At 44.0% G+C, this 17202-nt stretch overlaps 1 protein-coding gene across 1 annotated transcript in view; it reads left to right on the top strand.

Moving 5' to 3' along the window:
- utrn (utrophin) overlaps nt 1-17202 on the top strand; it is a gene marked incomplete at its 3' end in the record, with an annotated part of 122991 nt that overhangs the window by 39437 nt on the left and 66352 nt on the right. Inside the window, exons 44-54 of the mRNA XM_084030000.1 lie at nt 127-302; nt 633-768; nt 1135-1284; nt 1442-1594; nt 1695-1796; nt 1980-2100; nt 2559-2776; nt 2933-3050; nt 3248-3453; nt 4344-4498; nt 4667-4856. Of these exons, the coding sequence (XP_083886126.1) occupies nt 127-302; nt 633-768; nt 1135-1284; nt 1442-1594; nt 1695-1796; nt 1980-2100; nt 2559-2776; nt 2933-3050; nt 3248-3453; nt 4344-4498; nt 4667-4856 (1725 nt within the window). The remainder of the gene's footprint in view (nt 1-126; nt 303-632; nt 769-1134; nt 1285-1441; nt 1595-1694; nt 1797-1979; nt 2101-2558; nt 2777-2932; nt 3051-3247; nt 3454-4343; nt 4499-4666; nt 4857-17202) is intronic.

Genomic DNA, 17202 nt, shown 5'->3' with positions numbered 1-17202 from the left:
CGTGTGTCAATCAGAGATTTGCTTGGAGAGATGGACTTGAGGGGGGGATTTGCCTTGAGTGAATCGACTTATGCTGTTTGATTGATCCCTGATTCCCCCCTTTTCATTCTTTTATATGTATTTTAGGAGCTGGAGGAAGGTCTTATCAGCCACCAGCCTGTCCTGGCTGAACTGACCCGCACTGGGGAGCAGATAATTGGGCAGCTGTCATCTCCTGACGGATCCCTGCTTGAGGAGAAGCTAGACACCCTCGCTCAGCGTTGGAGAGCTGTCAACCACCACGTCCTTGAGAGACAACGCAGGTAATGTGTTCTTGGAAACAAACAGGATGTTAGGTCACCTATGGATGAAAAGATTAAGGGGTTGAATATGGACTTTCACGTATATGATAAATTCCGTTGCAGTGTCTTGATTAATAGTATTTGTTTTTGTTAATGTAATACGGAGGTTAGGGCTCCCTCCCCATCACCGACAGTCTTCATTTCGTTTTCAGTGTTTGGCAGGTTAACATTATCAGTGCGGCCAATCAGTCTATAACAGTCATTTAAATGCAAATTTTAGGACTAGGCCTGCAACCTCCAGGAAATGAAGATCCTAATCTGAGTACATACTGTGTGTGTGTTTGTTTGTAGGCTGGCTGGAGGGGACCCGGCCTTGATAGACCTGGTGAGGAGACGCGACGAGCTGGCTGGATGGTTGACGCAGGCAGAAAACGCTGTCAGCTCCATACCTGTCACTGCCACGGACAGCGATCTCAGAGAACTCAAGGTACAGCAAAGCCCAACACATGTTTTTATGATCAGGTCTGACCGTATTTTTTCTTTGCTGTTTTCCCCTGTACACACAAGTTGCTCCCTGTGCCTCAATCACAAGCAAAACTAGAAAACATACATAACAGTCTTGATTTGAACACAGTATTGTTGAAGAAAATAATATAATCCATTAGTGTTTTGGTCTTCATTCCTTCCTGACAACAACCCTGGCCAGACTTTGCCTCCGGAGAGTGGAAACACATTACGAAAAGTCAAATCAATCATGTTATGTGGCTTTGTGGAACAACTCTGTGTTCTAATGCTGACCTGACCAATCAGTCCATCTTTGTGGAATTAAGGGTCTGTGCTTTTTCCCTTGCAGGTCATTGCTGACGAAATGGATGCACATAATGAACGACTCGGGTGGGTTAACAAGCACGCCCCTCAGATCCTGGCCAGCCCGAATGTGAGCCCTCAGAGCAGAGACCAGCATGTTGGCAAACTAAGAGCCATCAACCTCAACTGGAGCAAGGTGCAAACTTTTGTTATTATTCTGCCTTGTCTTGGGTGAAAGGTGAAGGAAACTTTCTATTACAAACTTTGTAATATTGTAATATTTACCAGCTGCAACGTTTTTCTTCTCCCCTCCAACTTTCATTCATGTTTTCCCCACTTTCTTGCCTCTGCAGGTGACCCATGAGTTGCTGGACAAGATCGGGGAGGTGGAGTCCAACCTGCAAAGTCATGCCCAGTTCCAGGACAGGATGAACAGACTCACTGACTGGGTCGTCGTCACACACCAGACCATCCTGACCAGAGGGCTGAGCCCTGGTCAAGCACAGGTAGATCATCTGAATACGTCAGCAACAACGACGAACATGAACAAACAACCTCACTGAAAATCAACATAAATGTTGTAGCTAAAATGAATACCTGTTGTAGGCTCTGGAGGCCTCCATGAAGGACAGGAAGAAGGACCTGGAGGACCTGTTGGCTCATTCTATAGAGCTACAGAGACGGCAGCAGCTGTTACCTCAGGAAAAGGTCCCGTTTCCATAGCAATATGATTTATTACTATTAATTGTAACATAATTATAATCATATATTGCTTGTAAAAGTGGCACACAATTAGTTGCCTGTGTTTATTAAAGGCCGGATACACTCTGTTTCCTGTTGTTGATATTTGTCATTAATCATACATTCCTGTCTATGCATTCATGCTTATAGAGTGAGGTGGAGCAGCTGGCAGGTGATTGGAAGGCTCTGGATGGTCGACTGAGGGAATCTCTCCAACCACCTGTCTCTCCGTGGACACAGCACCAACATGTCGTCCAGCACCAGCAGCTTGGTAAAGATATCTAAAAAGCCTTTATTTAAATTAATTCTCTCCTTTCTTTATCCCTAGCTATATTTTCATAATGCAAATATAAGGAGGAAAAGATTCAACAGTCCCAATGAAGTAGTAAGCCTTTAATGAGACAGAGAAAACGAGATACTGGATCATATAAACATGTACTCGTGTTAGCGGTAATAAGTACTCAGGTGGCAGATTGGAAATTCATTATTGGCTTGGCTTAATGCGATGCATGTAAATGCCTGATAAAATAACAAATAAGAGGTGAGCAACAAATCCTGCTCGTGGAACACTAAAAACAAACCCAGATGCCTCATTCATCATGATTTAGTGTGATGCCACTATCCTCTGAGAGCTATTTGACAGCAGCACCTCCTCTCTCGTTCATTGCATAATTTTCTTTAAAACAAGCTCTACGTGTCAACATTTCCCTGCCTTGTCTCGCTTTCCAGTGTCTGCGGTCCCCTCAGCTGTGCACATGGCCAGCCTGGTGAGCGAGGACCCTCACCACCAGAGCATGCACGCGCCAGAAAGCGTGGCGCCCACCGACCTCAACAAGACAGCCACCGAACTGGCAGACTGGCTGCTCCTTATCACACAGATGCTAAAGTCTAATATTGTCACTGTGGGAGACACAGAGGAGATCAGGACCACGATGGGACGTCTTCAGGTGAGAAATGGGGATTAGTGAGGACTGAGGGAGAAAAGTTGTGGATACATCTGTGTGATGAATGTTAATTAAAGTGTTATTTTATAACTTTTTTTATACTTATTTTATAAACTCGAGTTGTACACTGTATGATAGTGTCCGTGTGTTTTTGTGCAGGTGACAAAAAGTGACCTGGAGCAGCGCCATCCCCAGCTAGAGGACATTTTCACCCTGGCACAGAACATCAAAAACAAGACCTCTAATCTGGACGTTCGCACATCCATTACTGAGAAACGTATGTAGAAAGCAGGGTGATCATGCTCAGAAAGCCACTGAACAGTTTAAAACACATTAGCTGCTCTCATTTCTTAACGCTTTGGTTTTATCCGACAGCATTTGCAATAATGCTCTTCCCTCAACATGATTTAAAGGTACCACCGTTGCTTTCTGTTTGTGTCTTCCTGTTGAATATGCATCTGTCTGTGTCTCAAGTGGAGAAGGTACGCAGCCAGTACGACAGCACTCAGCATGGTGTCGAGGCACGGCTCCAGCAGCTGGACAACATGATTGGCCACAGCAACCAGTGGGAGGAGCAGAGGAAGGAGGTGAACGCTTTCATTGGACACAATGAAGGACGTTTCCACAACCTTCTTCAGCAGTCCAGCGATCCCCTGACTAAACAGCTTGCAGACAACAAGGTTAGGGAAAAGTTTTAACTGCTGCACTCCACGTCCTCTGACGGTGTCCTTCCTCTGGTCGTTTACTGTGATTCGGTTTCCTTGTCATTACAGTGGACTGGAAATATACTCATGGGAATTTGGTCTGCTCACTTTTCTAATTAAGAGAACAATTTTAGACCAAACTTGACTTTAATATAAGTATGTATAAGTATTAGAGGTCCTTCATAGGGCTGTATAAGTCTGCAAGATGAGAATGAATAAATCACCTCTCTGCAGTATCACTTTGAAACTTAATAACATCCGTACGCCCACATCATCCATCATGTTAATTTGAGATGATGACTTGTCCGAGAGTTTCTGGAAACAGTCTGCCTCATGTGTCCAATGCAATACAGGAACCAAACACTAGAGGGCAACTGAGTTTAACAGAATCCCGCAGGTTAGACCCAGCTATCTCCTGGCTTGTGTGGTCTTGTAATGATGATTAATTGTCCATTTAAAGTAGTGAATTGTACCTTTTTGTTAAAGGAAGGGAAGCTTGGGGTCATATATGGATGACTTATTTGCTAATGGGAAATTGAAAATAATAATAATGCCTCATGAATAACATTTGGGTCTTATGGAACACACTTGATTAAGTAGAGGTTAAAATAACAATGTCAGGTTGCTGAGCAGTAGAATAACATATTGCTTTGTGTTTTTATTGCCTGGAGTATAATTAAATTTGATAAAGTTCATAGAATAGATCATTAATAATCTTGCGTAGTACTATGTCTGTCTAAGGCTGATACCAGGCCAGAAAAGCAGGACCAACAGGGCCCCTTCATTGGGATGCATTATTGTTGAATCCCATTTGTCCCGGTTTCAGTCATGATGATTCTAATGCCACTGTGTTGATCGTTTCAAAGGCGTTCCTCCAAGACCTGGGACGAGGCCAAGCCACGGTCGTGGCCTTCAACGAGCTGTCCAGTCATCTTTTGCAGGAGTACTCTTTTGACGACACCAGGCGGCTCATTGAAGTCACAGATAAGCACAACGCTGCCTGGAACAGCATCAATAACAGGTGCACATAACCTGTTTACCTTTATATACACTTTTACATACACTACTTACATGAGGGGCTGATATTGCTGCCAGTATTCATGAGCTAACTGCTACAATAGTGAAACTCTAGTAGTGGATATTTTTACATGTATAGTCAAGTATTGACTAAGCGTTTTTTGATTGGCAGGGCGAGTGACCGTCATGGCCATCTGGACAATGAACTGAAGGGCCTGCAGATGTCTCTTAGGGAGCTGGAGTCCTTCCTCAAATGGCTCCAGGAGGCTGAAACTACAGTCAACGTTTTGGCCGACGCCTCCCAGAGGGAAGACCTGTCGCAGGACTCCGTCCACGTGAAAGAGCTGAGGCGACAACTGGAGGTAGGGCTGTAAACAGATAGAGAAAGTGTGTGTGTGTGGCCAGTTTAAGGTGTGTGAATGAGAGGGCATACAGAGGGCGTGTGAGTGCACAGAGGGCATCTCAGTGCTTGTATGCATTGAGTGCTCATTGATCCCCTTGTCCCGTGCTGCTTAGGATTCAGTGTGTGTGTGTTTGTGTGTGTGTGTGCTGGCCTCCTCTCACCAGCTTGTCATTTACCCAGACCTTCCCTCAGGGATCTGTTGAGACACATCATCTTATGCTTTATGTAACATTTTAATCCCCAAATCGCTTCACCTCACGATTTAAACAGATAAAAGGGGCTGCCAATATTCTTTTTTTTTCTAACATCCTAGTGAAATTGAAAGGTTCTGTTTGACCATTTTAGGGCTGTCATTTGCACAACATTTGGTGTATGTGTGTGTATCCAAGCTTCGTGTTGGTCTTTGGATAAACCCATTGTCTCTGAGAAATTGCCGCATCTTTCAGAACCGAAAGCTTAAGGTCAAAAATAACATTCTTGGTTTCATTGTCTTGAATTCCACCGCGCTATCATCCCAATTTCCGGCGTCCAATTATTTAAAAGCAGGACAGGGTTATCGAGAAAAATGACACTGAATCACTGCATGAATGGCCACAAAGATCTGTGAGTATTCATTAATTTGGTGTGGACGTGAGGCGAAGAGACTTTTGCAGCTCATTGTTGAGCCCTGGCTGGGTTTGGTCTAATACAAATCTGTTCAGCGGAAAGAAATGGATATTATAATCACATTCATCTGTCTGTTACAGTGATCTATATTTGCCGTGTCAAACATCCATCAGTCATTTTAAGCCCTTTCCATATATTAAAGAACAAATACTGTTTAACTATCGAATTGTATTCCTTAAAAAGTCTGTCAAAGTCATTTGAAAGGTCATGGTAAAACATTTTTTATTCAAGCATCAGTCAGAGGCTAATTTTTCTGAGTTGGTCATTGTTCACTGACTTCGTTTTTATCCTACCTTTTTCCTCTCATTTAAATCTCTGTCTCCGTAGCAGTAGCAGAGGAGATTGATGGATGGCTCTCGTGTCTAGAAAGTGGGATTGTTAAAGAGCCTTAGAGCATGTGAGCTGACATCCTGTTCTCTCCCCTCTAACCCTTTAGTTTACTCACAATGACTGCTCTGCCACTGTTTAGTGTTGGCTTACTTTAATCGCAAGTTTTGGCCACAAGCCACCGTCATTCTGACTGCTGTTTTCATATTAAGCCTGTTGAATGCTTAGGAGTAATTGCTCACTAATGATCACCTGTGTATTTATAGATGAAAAGATTGATACCTCTCTGTTTGTCCATTAAGAGCCATGCTATCTGTTTCCCTCTGATTGTGCGTGTGTTGACCATAGAGACCGGATACTGTCTGTGCCATTTAAAACTGATCCACCAGAACGCACAGTATCCCTTGTAATTTCCCGTGAAGCAGAGTGGTGATACTCTGTGGAATGGTTGAAATGCACGGAGCTCTTCAGTAAGCACACCGTGATCCCCCCTCCTTTAGACTGTGTGTGTATATCTGTGTACAAGTCCGTCGATGATTGCTCTAGCTGGCTGCGTTAGGTAAGCTGCATGTTGGTTTAAAGGAATTAGGTTTTTTTTTCCATTTCTCCCCTGCCTCCTAGTCTCCCTTCATCTGTATAAAGAGACGAGGCCAGCAGGGACCAAGTGCCAAAATGCATCCTGTAGTGTTAAAAACAACATTTGTGTGTGTGTGTGTGTTTGCTCATTTAAAGTCATAGTTACAGGGTGCCGTCGGCGTGAAGCATGCTGCTGTTGGCGATACAGATCTTTTTATCTTCACTTCAAATAGATGCACTTTGTCTCGTCGTTGGGAGTTTTTCCTAAACCAGCACTTCGAATAAAAGTGGAGTCATAGACGACATGAAATGATTAGGTTTAAAGGCCCAATGTGTGTAATTGTGTGGTCTGGTCAGTGGCTCTGCAGGAGCTGAGTGGCTTCTTTATGATAATCTCTGCTGATTGTGCACCTGTCTCTGCTTTGACATGGATCCGTTTCTTCTCCTGCCTTCGAGTCTCGCGATGTCACCTCTCCGATACTTTTGTTCTTCTAGCATATTCATTCTCTACAGATTAAACAGATTTCTGCATTGATAAAAGATGCTTAAAAGCCCCTTATCTTCCTTTGACCTTGCCCACATAACTCCTCTCCTGATGCTCTATTTTCATCCCACTTTTCCTCTCGGTTAATCTTTTGAAAGCTGCATTTGGGCCACACAAACACAACACACAACAAAAACATGTGCTCCCCACACACACACTATAGGGATTCAAAGTAGGAGGAGCTGCTGGTGTCTGTTGAAAATGTCCTATTTTAATGATATCCTCAGTGTTTCTCAGCATAGAAACAGATAAGTATTCTGGATTATTAAATGAAACTGTAGATTCATGCTATGGCCACCTATTTTAATTAGTGAAATGTTCATTTTAATAACATACATCAAATGCATCTGACAGTATTCCTCTCCAGATTAAATATATTAGTTGTCACTGAGGTGTCTGAGATTTAGACAACAAGCATGACAACACCATTTACCACGAAAGACGGTGAGATGCAGATCAGAGCTTTCATCCTTGTAAATCATGTGTTTTTCTGCTCGTTTGGTGTGGCAAATGAGGCGCACAATAAAAAGGCTTTGTTGTTGGAATTTGCTGAATTCATCCGGAATTGACCCTTAATCTGAAAGCTAGGCTTTAGTGACCCACCCATCAGAAAGCTCCATGTTTTCACATGCAAAGGCTTTTAATTGTAACTTAAAAAAAAAGAAGCTACTCCACCTTTTGCACTCATGATTCTACCAGGAGAGTTTCATGTCCTCCCGAGCTGTGGACGCGCTCCAAGTGTCAGTCGCTTACATTGCCGAGGCAGAAAATGAATGGGAGATGTACTTTCAGGAATCCTGGATGGTAGAAATAACTCCTCCCTCCCCGTAACTCCATTATGTGTGTGCATCTCGTTTGTGCACCGAGTTCTCGCTCCGTCCCCTTATCTCACCAGTGTCTCTCTCTCTCTCTCTCTCTCTCTCTCTCTCTCTCTCTCTCTCTCTCTCCCTCTCTCTCTCTCTTTGTCTGTCTCTCACTCATTGATCTGTTGGTTGTCTCGCATAATGTCATTCTGCCTTCGCGGGAGAGGCAGTGTTTGTCGTCCCTCGCAGAGCGTCTCTCTCCCTCTCTCCTTCTTTTCTTCCCTGCTTTCTCTCTCTCCCCTTTTCTGTGGTCCACACGGAGTAGTCTCTCTGCCTCTCTGCCTTGCTCTGGATCCGAGGCAGTAAAAAGTGAACCGCGTACGATCAGCTCCTCATCTCGTCCAGTACAACTGCTTGTGCCTTCCTCTCTCCTTTCCCCCCCCCCTGCTTGCCGGCACTTTCCACTCTTCTCTCCCTCTTGATTTTTTCCCCTCCTTCTCCTTCTCCTTCTTCTGCTTTTTCATTTCCCTTTTTCTTCGTCACCCTCCTCTGACTCTGCAGGGTGCCGTCACAAGTGATTTGTTTGATTCTCTTCTGGCTCTGCAGTCGCGGGTTGCGCGTGTGAATGTCCGCGTGGAGGAGAAAGTGAGTGTCTCGTCTTGTCCTGCTCGCTTGCATCATCGTGTGTGTGTGTGTGTGTGAGAGAGAGAGAGAAAGTGTGTGCATGCTGCGAGTGACTGTTTATAAAGAGAGAGAGACAGAGAGAGAGAGTAATAACGGAGGCTGCACTCACTGTATATAGTGTGTGTTTGTATATGTGACAAAACATGGGGGCATGCTGAGCTGATTACACTTGCGTGTGTGTGTGTGTGTTTTTTATCCTCTCTCTGTGTGTGCATGTGTGTTTGTGTGTGTGAGCGTGCATCACGTCAGCTTGGCTGGGGTCTGGTCGGCTGGCTAGGGAGAGGGAGAGGGAGAACAATATGAGTGGGGTAGGGCAGTGCTAGCATGCGGACCAGGAACAGGCTGCTGCAGAGTTGTAGCAGTCTTAAGATGATGGCCATGGTCCGGACCTCCCTCCAGAAAGTGGTGGTCTTCCTACACAGGCTCCAGAGGATGGCCATCTCCTCGCCGCGCTACCAGAAACTCTGCAAGGTACGTGGACTCCAGGAGAGAGAGAGAGAGAGCGGGCTGGAGGACAGAGAGTTTCTGTCTTTAGTTTGCTCTTGTTTTTCTTTGCCTTAATTGGATGGAAATGAGTTTTAAGCTTGTGCTTGTGTGCAGTTGATCTTTTAAAGATTATTTTATACTTTGCTCTCAAAAACTTTAATGGCATGTTTTGGAGCCTGCTTCAGGCTTTTAGATTTGTTTTTGAGACTATTTTTGCTTCTGTAATGGCTGTGTGTGTTTGTGTGTCAGCACATAGACACAAAGTTTTTGCTGGGTGTGTGTATTTTTTTCCCCATGCAAATGTCACAAATTCACAAACTCACCAAGTAGTTTCATCTTTACATCCATTGTTTCTCCTATATTTTTGTTCTTTTAATGAGTCAAGACATTGAGATGTTGTTTCGTGGAGTCTGTCACCTCCACAGTATGCCATGTTATATATACATCACTGACTTGAAGACTTATGGCACTTTTTCTTTATAACAACAATTGTATGCTGTGCTGTTTTTGAGAGGGTATCTGTTTTTGTGAGGTTCATGTTTGCGAGAGGCATCTTCCGCGTTAGTGAAATGAGACTTGAGTTCCTCGGTGGTCAGAGGATTCATGAGAGTTTCCTCAATTATGGCTATAATGAACAATTAACTCTGTTAATTCAAGTAATTTGCTCAAATCACACACAGCTGAACATGTTGCTGCCACACAAATTCATTTGAAAAGACTTTAACTGACTTGATGTTTAATGAAAGCCAGTCTGTAAGCTGTTTGTCGGCTCTGTCGATTCGATTTTGGAAGAAACAATGACTTGCCGTGTTCAGTCTTGATCATTATTGATCGCTGATCTTCATTGCTTTTTGCACAATATGGGCCCAGTAAGAGAGCTCTTAGTAAGAGGGCAGAGGGGACCAGCTGTTGAGATTTGACTGTGTGAGAGACTAATGCATCAGACCAGCTCCTGATTACATGCCAGCTTCAATCATGCGCCAACAAACATGCGGTGGTTCGACTTAATCCATCCTTAATCCAGCTGCCCTTTAGGACTCCGCCCTTTTTTCTACTGCGTGTGATCACAAGTAAATTCTCTTTAATGTATTTTACAGGTTTCATATATAGAGAAACATAGAAAGGAATGGAGAGATTGCACAAGAACGACACTTTGTGAAAAATTGAGCGTGGGAGAGAGAGAGCGATCAACGGCATTCGGCGTCAACATGCTCTTTTTCACTTATTCATCTTGTTGATGCTTTGCTTACTTCCCACCGAATCTGGGGGGAAATGTGAGAATACATCATTCCTACATGAGTACAGTATCTGCACAGACAACACTTGCTCTTTCCTTCATTATAAACTTTGTAAACCCACCCATGTGGCTCCGTTCAGCACCCTTAGGCCAGATCTCCCTGGATTGCGTCCCTACCGGTAGGAGGCATCAGTCATTCCACACTCGATTACCCCCCCCTGGGTTGCATCAGTCATTCCAGCTTCGTTTGGCCTTCCCTTGGGGGAATCAGCAATGCTCGGCTTGTCCTGCCTCCCCGGGGTGCGCTCACTGGCTGCCAGACTGGAACAGTGACTTTTGCGTGATGGATTTGCTCAGGGCTCACCCTCTGGGGTCCGGCCATTCTTTCTGCTTCAAGACAGCCTTGGTCCTAAAACTGCACACCTGGTTGTTGTTGACTCAGGATAATAATTACTGAAACCAGTGGACCTTCTTAATGCAGATTTATAGTGATAAATACAAATGTTATCACTGAGGGAAATAAAATGTGAGAGAAGTTATGAAAAATATCTGATTTAATATCCTTCATTTTTAATGGGAACATAATCTAGTCATACCATCCTGAGAGAAAATCGGCATAAAAGTCAACATTCTGTGACTTTAGGTTGTATATGACATGCAGGCTGTATTTTAATCTTGGCAGTCCAATTAAGCCTCAAAGCCCAGCTTATCTCCTCAAACTTAATGGCCGCCATCATATTGGTCCTCACTATGTCTCAACTGGCAGGATAAAGCAGGGTGACCGCCGTGCCAGCTCGCCAAGCTATGGGAAGCCATAAACATGTAATTGTTTTGTTTTTTTCTGCTGTTAATCGTGCTTCGCTGGTAGCTTTTGGTTGTTTGTGTGTCCCTTTAGCAGCGCTCATTATGTTGATGTATAATACTGAGCTTTGCAGAAGCCATTTAACTTCAACACTTCTTCGAGTTGCATCTATTATTTTGTGGTTGAATTGTTTTTTTTTTTCTCCCACTTTCCCCGATTCAAAGCAATAATGTTTAATGAGCTTGTAGGCAATTAGGGATATTTTACATCTATACAGTGCTGCTCCCTGCGGCTTTCTTCGTGTGTACAGTCCTATAGTGCATTTTATCCCACACAATAAACGGCACTCGCTGCCAGCTGAACGCCTTCATTGTAAACGTGAATAATTGTAATGGCCTTTTTCGGATTCCTTTAGCTTTGGGTCCTTTTTTCTGAAGTGCTCTCGCTTCGTCTTTGCTTGCATGCTCGTGACATGAGTGGTGCACTGGAAAAGAGTACCTCTGAGCAGCATGCCTGGTTAGCTTATACTCATTCCATCTCCTCACGTTTGCTCTGCTCTGTCTGTGTGTAATCACTAGCTGAGAATTGGCTGAAGGGCCCACCTCCCTCCTGAGGAGTGTCCTCCTACTCTCATTACTGTGACACTGACTCCTACTGTGTGTGTGTGTGTGTGTGTGTGTGTGTGTGTGTGTTCCCAGCCAAAACCCACTTTAGAAACAGCCCTAAAGCATTGACAGTGTGTAGTCATGCCTTCTTTTTCCTATTGTTGGTATAGCAAATGCTTTGGCCTTTGGCCTCCACACTCCATCCACCGTTGCTTGTGGCTCACTGTTACCCCAGAACAGGTGACTCAGGCATGGGCATAGAGCCCAGCCGTCTGACCTCCCCGTCCTTGAGCTGGAGGTCCTCTGGGTTGTAAGTGTTAGCATTAGCAGTTACAGCCTCAGGTGCAGGCAGATAACCCTCCGCTCCTCCCTCTGTGACCTGGCTCACACTCAAGTCACAGATTGTTTGGTTTCACGCAGGGTTAGACACTTTTAGTTCAGGGACACACATGCCCAAAGCATTCTGCTCTCTCTCTTGCACGCACACACACGTGCAATGCGCACATTTACTCACTCAACCTCAAGTATACACGCACACGTTCAGTTACTCTGCAGATAGCCTGAGTGATGAGTCACAGGCGGGGGAATTATGTGGGAACGGATTCATAAATGCAGACAATTTAAATTAATCCAGACGATATTGGGAGAGAGCAGGAACAATAAAAGAAAATGGGATGCTGCCCCCAATCAACATAACATGTAAATCACCGCAGACGGACCTCCTATTGGCAGTGGTGGTGTTTTGAAATGGCACTTAAATCGCTGATGCAGCCCAGAGTTAAGCTGCTCCCCTGTTCTCTATTGGGTGACTGTTTGATTATGAGGAGATGAGGAGAAAACTAGCCATGTGATTGACAACTGCCATCCCGGGATTAGATCAAATATGTAATAAACAGTATTTTATATTATTAGATGCAAATGTTAATGGAGAGAAAGTTCTTCTACCTCCCTGCCCCTCCCTCTCTTTCTCTCTCTCTGTTTCTCTCCCACACCCACAGCCAGTAAACCCATTTATGGAGGCAGCATTGCACAAGTGTGTCTGTGTGTTACTGTGCACTACAGCAATGGATTTTTTTGCAAACACTTCCATTAGTGGCTTTCAGGCAACAGCATGCTAAACCTGCTAATGCACATATTGGTTATCATCAGATGGCCTTTATGGGGCTGGAAAGCCATAGTAACCTTCAAGCCCCTCAACATGCGATGGTCGGGAAAAACAACAGAAGAGAGAATAAAGGAGGAGAGCCATCCATGGAAACGTGGTTGTATTAAAATGGATTCATATTTCTTGCTATTGGTTGGATATCATGGTTAAAATGGCCTTTTTGGTTTCTTTGATCCAGTGAACAAACTTTTTTTTATAATGATTGACTTTTTTCAGTGTGATGATTCATTACATTTGAAAGAGGGGATAGTGTAGAGATTTTCAGCAGATTGACCAGAACGCTCTGACTGTCCTGACATGATCTATGGCCAGCCCGGACTTCAAGTGCCAGATCACACCTCGTTGAAACAGAATGGAGATTACACTGTGCAGGCTCAGTGGACAAAAGGCACCACATAGCATTCAACTCGATCTCAAGACGTTTGCCCTTCTTTCTGTTTCTCTCCTGCATGCCAGGGCCATCTCTCCCTCTAGTAGGATTCCTGTAAAACAATGTTAAATGAGAGAGGACACTAAGATAGAAAGGGGGACACATTGACCTTGAGGCTGCAGTCGTCAGCTTGAGGTCTCCCTGACCTTCCAGGTCCCCCTCACCCCTTTTTTAGTCGCCCACATTGTCTGCCACACCACATCAGGGGGCAGCCTAAATGGGGGGAATAAAATGCAGGATGCAATCATTTTTCCTTCGCTGCTCCTTCTATTCCTGGCCTGACGATCAATCTACGGGGACAAGGCTTAAGCTCTGCACCCCACCAGTGTTCCACCCTGCCAATATCTATGGTAAGCACACAAACTCAGTGCTGACTCACAGTCCTCACTTATAAAACCTCTGTCTATGTGAGTGTCTGTACCTCTGTGGTGCTGACAAATATCAGAGTTCCAGATTTGAGGAGAGATTACGGTGTGTAATCCTCGCTGTAACACGCTCACACACACAGTGGCCCACTCATTGAGCTTCACATACACAATCATAGTCATAACATTAGGCTAGAATGATTATCAGAACAGGACTGACCTAATTATAATCATATCAATCCTCTTCTCTCCTTCATTCATCCTGCCCTCTGTTTACTTATTTTGATTTTAACCCTCATTCTTTCTTTTTTGTGGGCTTCTACCTTCTGGCCATTTCCCTCTCCTGTCGAGGGTAATTAATTCTTTAAAAAAAGAAGTGGCACATTTGCTGGAAGATAACGTCTGCTCCTTCTAGGTCTCAGTAGAAATTTTATTTCTGCGGTGCACTGAGCCAAAATGATTTTCTTTTTCTTCAGTTTTACCACTCTCAAATCTCTTATTCACATCTGAACAAATGTCTTTGTTTTGCTGTCATGCTGTCTCTGAATGTTGCCCTTTTTGTCGAGACAAATTTGTCTTTAATCCAATAAACTACCTGCTAGTCTCTTTGCAAAAAAAAGTGTGAGAAAAATTGACTTAATTTAAATAAGCAAGCTTTTTTTTATTAGTATAAGCCACAGCCTCTTCTCTTGCTGTACCTGTCTTCTTCCACTTCTGTTATCACTTCCCTTCCAATTTCCCTAATACCACCCCTCAGTAAGCCAGTAAGTTAGCATATGCTCTGGCTCATATCATCCTCTTTCCATTTATGCCGTCATCTGCTCTTTGCATGCCACTCTTAAATCATTCATGCTCTCCCTCTTTTCCTCCCATCCTCCCCAAACCATCTGCCCATTTCTTCCTCAAGTCTTAGACAGATGGCTTACATGCTACTTGAGCATGCCTTGATGCCCCGCTTATGAAGCAGATCATTACATGCTGCTGAAACATTGATCAAATGCTTCCTCTGACATGGCAACCCCTAATTATGCAGGGTCAGATCCTTTGGGGACCAGTTTTCATCACTGGAGCTACGCTCCCATTCAGGCATCACTTGTGATTCGCCTTAACAGCTCAAGGTTTGAGGCAAGTTTGTGTGTGTGTTTTGGCTTCTGTAGCGCTTGTTTGCATCTTTTACAGTAAGTGCTGTGCATGTTGCCATAAAGAGCCAGCCTAGCAGCCTCCTGAATGGTGAAAGACATGGTGAATGTAAAAAGCCTGCAGGTAAATGATAACACTTAGGAATATGCAAACAATTTATCAAACAAGACCTTTCACATAGAATCTAAATACCTAAATAATTCAAAATTCAATTACACTTTAGTTTGTGTTTCCTGTGATGGGCAGACCCCTGACTTGCAGCTGTCAGTGATAGTTGGAGAATCAAGCAAGCAAAAGAAATGTAATAATATTTGCAAGAAGAAAGTACAGGAATGAAGGAAATAGCAAAGTGCATTGGTTAAAGGAGGATAGTGCACTGAGTAAATACTGTGGTGCAGCAAAAAACAAAGAGTAAGTGAAAATGTTCCCACAGTTATATCATAGGGAGATTAAAGATAAATCGTGCTATATATAGTCTGTAATCTGCAGGAGGATACAGGATGCAAGAGGAGCCAAATGGATATGATGGGTAGTCAGAAGTACTTCACAGAAGTATTAGAGTTTATTTAATATCTTAACTTTGCCCAAAGGAGTTCTTGTTGTTGACATCTAGTTTGTGCGCTAAGCAGCTTTTGGTGGAACTAAAAAGACGCATTAAATCAGAAATGTCCTTTTCACACATTGTGGTTAAAAGATTAAAGACGAGACAGCTCCATCAAATGTGTGATATGCAAGGAGGTTGAGAGAGGGATCAGAGATGACGGGAGCAGGATCAGCGTGAGCAATGGAAATGTTTGTGAAAGACAGGCCAACATAAGCTTTAACTCTGCTTGAGTGGTACCTTCGCACATTGGACCACAGACATCAAAGAAAATTCCGAGACGTGACGAGGAATCAAATGTACGACAGCGCTGCAAGTTTGGATGTTCATTAATTCAGCATATTTCATCGTTTTCAGCCAAATGTCTGAAAGGAGGAACAGTTTCACTCATCACCCCCAGAGGAGATGATCTGGCTTCCCTGAGAATGAAGCGGGGAGATGGAGTCAAAAGGCAGCAGAGAAAGAAACACGTCATGACTGAAAAGAAAATTGTTCCAAGTTTTTTTTTTGTGTGCGTTTTCTTTTTCAAACCTGAGGTGAGGAAAGATGGAAACACGACATTGTGGAAGGATAGAAAATGAAATACTGTGACAAGAAGAAGTGGGGATTGAATGGAGAAAGAGGGTGAAGAGCCTGACGGAGGGAAGGCAAGGGTGAGGAAGAAATGGTCTATAGAAGTGTGCAATTGCTTTTTCCATCTTTGAGGTTTGGAGGGCTTATTTGAGGGTCACTGGAGATACGAACACACACACACACACACACACACACACACACTCACACTCACACACTGCATCGATCCAGGTGCTCATTTTCAGTCTAAAACATATTCATACAAATTTCATTTATTGCTTCAGTACAAGAACCTTGCTTCCCACTGTGGCCAGAACAAACCAACAAAGCTTATTACACATTTGTGCAGTTTACATCCGGGTGGGTCCGGTCGAACGTCGCCCTCTCTAAGTCTCTGTCCCCTCTTCTGTGTCTTGTGTGCGTGAGTGTGTGTGTGCGTGCCATTTCGTGCCTGCTAAATATCATCGGGATTAGCACCGGGGGCTTAATTAAAAAGCAATTACCTTTGGTCGCTGTGGGCGACGCTTGGCGGAGAGTTGCTCCACTAATCTGGTGAACGGTGTGAGGGACCCTCAGCGTGCAACACACACACACAAACATGCGGACAAATTGTGCAGTCTGCAAAAATTAAAAGAGGATAACACCAATTGTTAATTAGCGAAGAGGGGTGGAGTCTGAAAGGGTTGAGGAGGGGCAGACGCTGCATGTCCTCTGTGTGTTTATTTATTAGGTTGCACAGAAAAACACATTTGATGGAGTAGTCAGCATGCTCCCTCAGTCTCTCTCTCATTCTCTTTCTGTCTTCTATTTTTTGCTCTCTGAAACTCTTAAATTAGCACACAGTTAGCAGCAGAGTTCATCTTTTTATTTTAAAGCTTCAATTAGATATTTGCTAATGACAGTAATTAGATCATCTCTCTGACACACACGCTGCAAAGTGCCCTTGAAGAATCCCATATGCTGGAGACAGTAGAGGGAAATCTGCCAAAAAATGTGTGTGTGTGTGTGTGTGTGTCATATATCCTTAACTGTAACATGGATGGAGCTTTCTGAACACAAAGGATGCTTTGTGTTCACTCACTGCGAGGGTTTTCAGAGCCTCGGGTGAAGTTTGGGTAAAGAGTACAGGGATAACGGTACAGATGCAGCCACCTAGATTTCCCCCTCCCAGGCGGCTGCCAGTCGGTTCCCAGCCAACTTCCAGCCTCAATCCCCTCCTCCTGTTTCCTCACAGGACGCGTCCGCTGTAAACACGCCCATTCATTCATCGGCGGGTGTCACCATGAGATGGCGCTTCGTTCACA

The sequence above is a fragment of the Eutrigla gurnardus genome, assembly GCF_963514095.1.
Source record: "Eutrigla gurnardus genome assembly, chromosome: 16".
NCBI lineage: Eukaryota > Metazoa > Chordata > Actinopteri > Perciformes > Triglidae > Eutrigla > Eutrigla gurnardus.
Note: the sequence above shows the minus strand (reverse complement) of the source record. Positions and strands in the feature narration are given on the sequence as shown.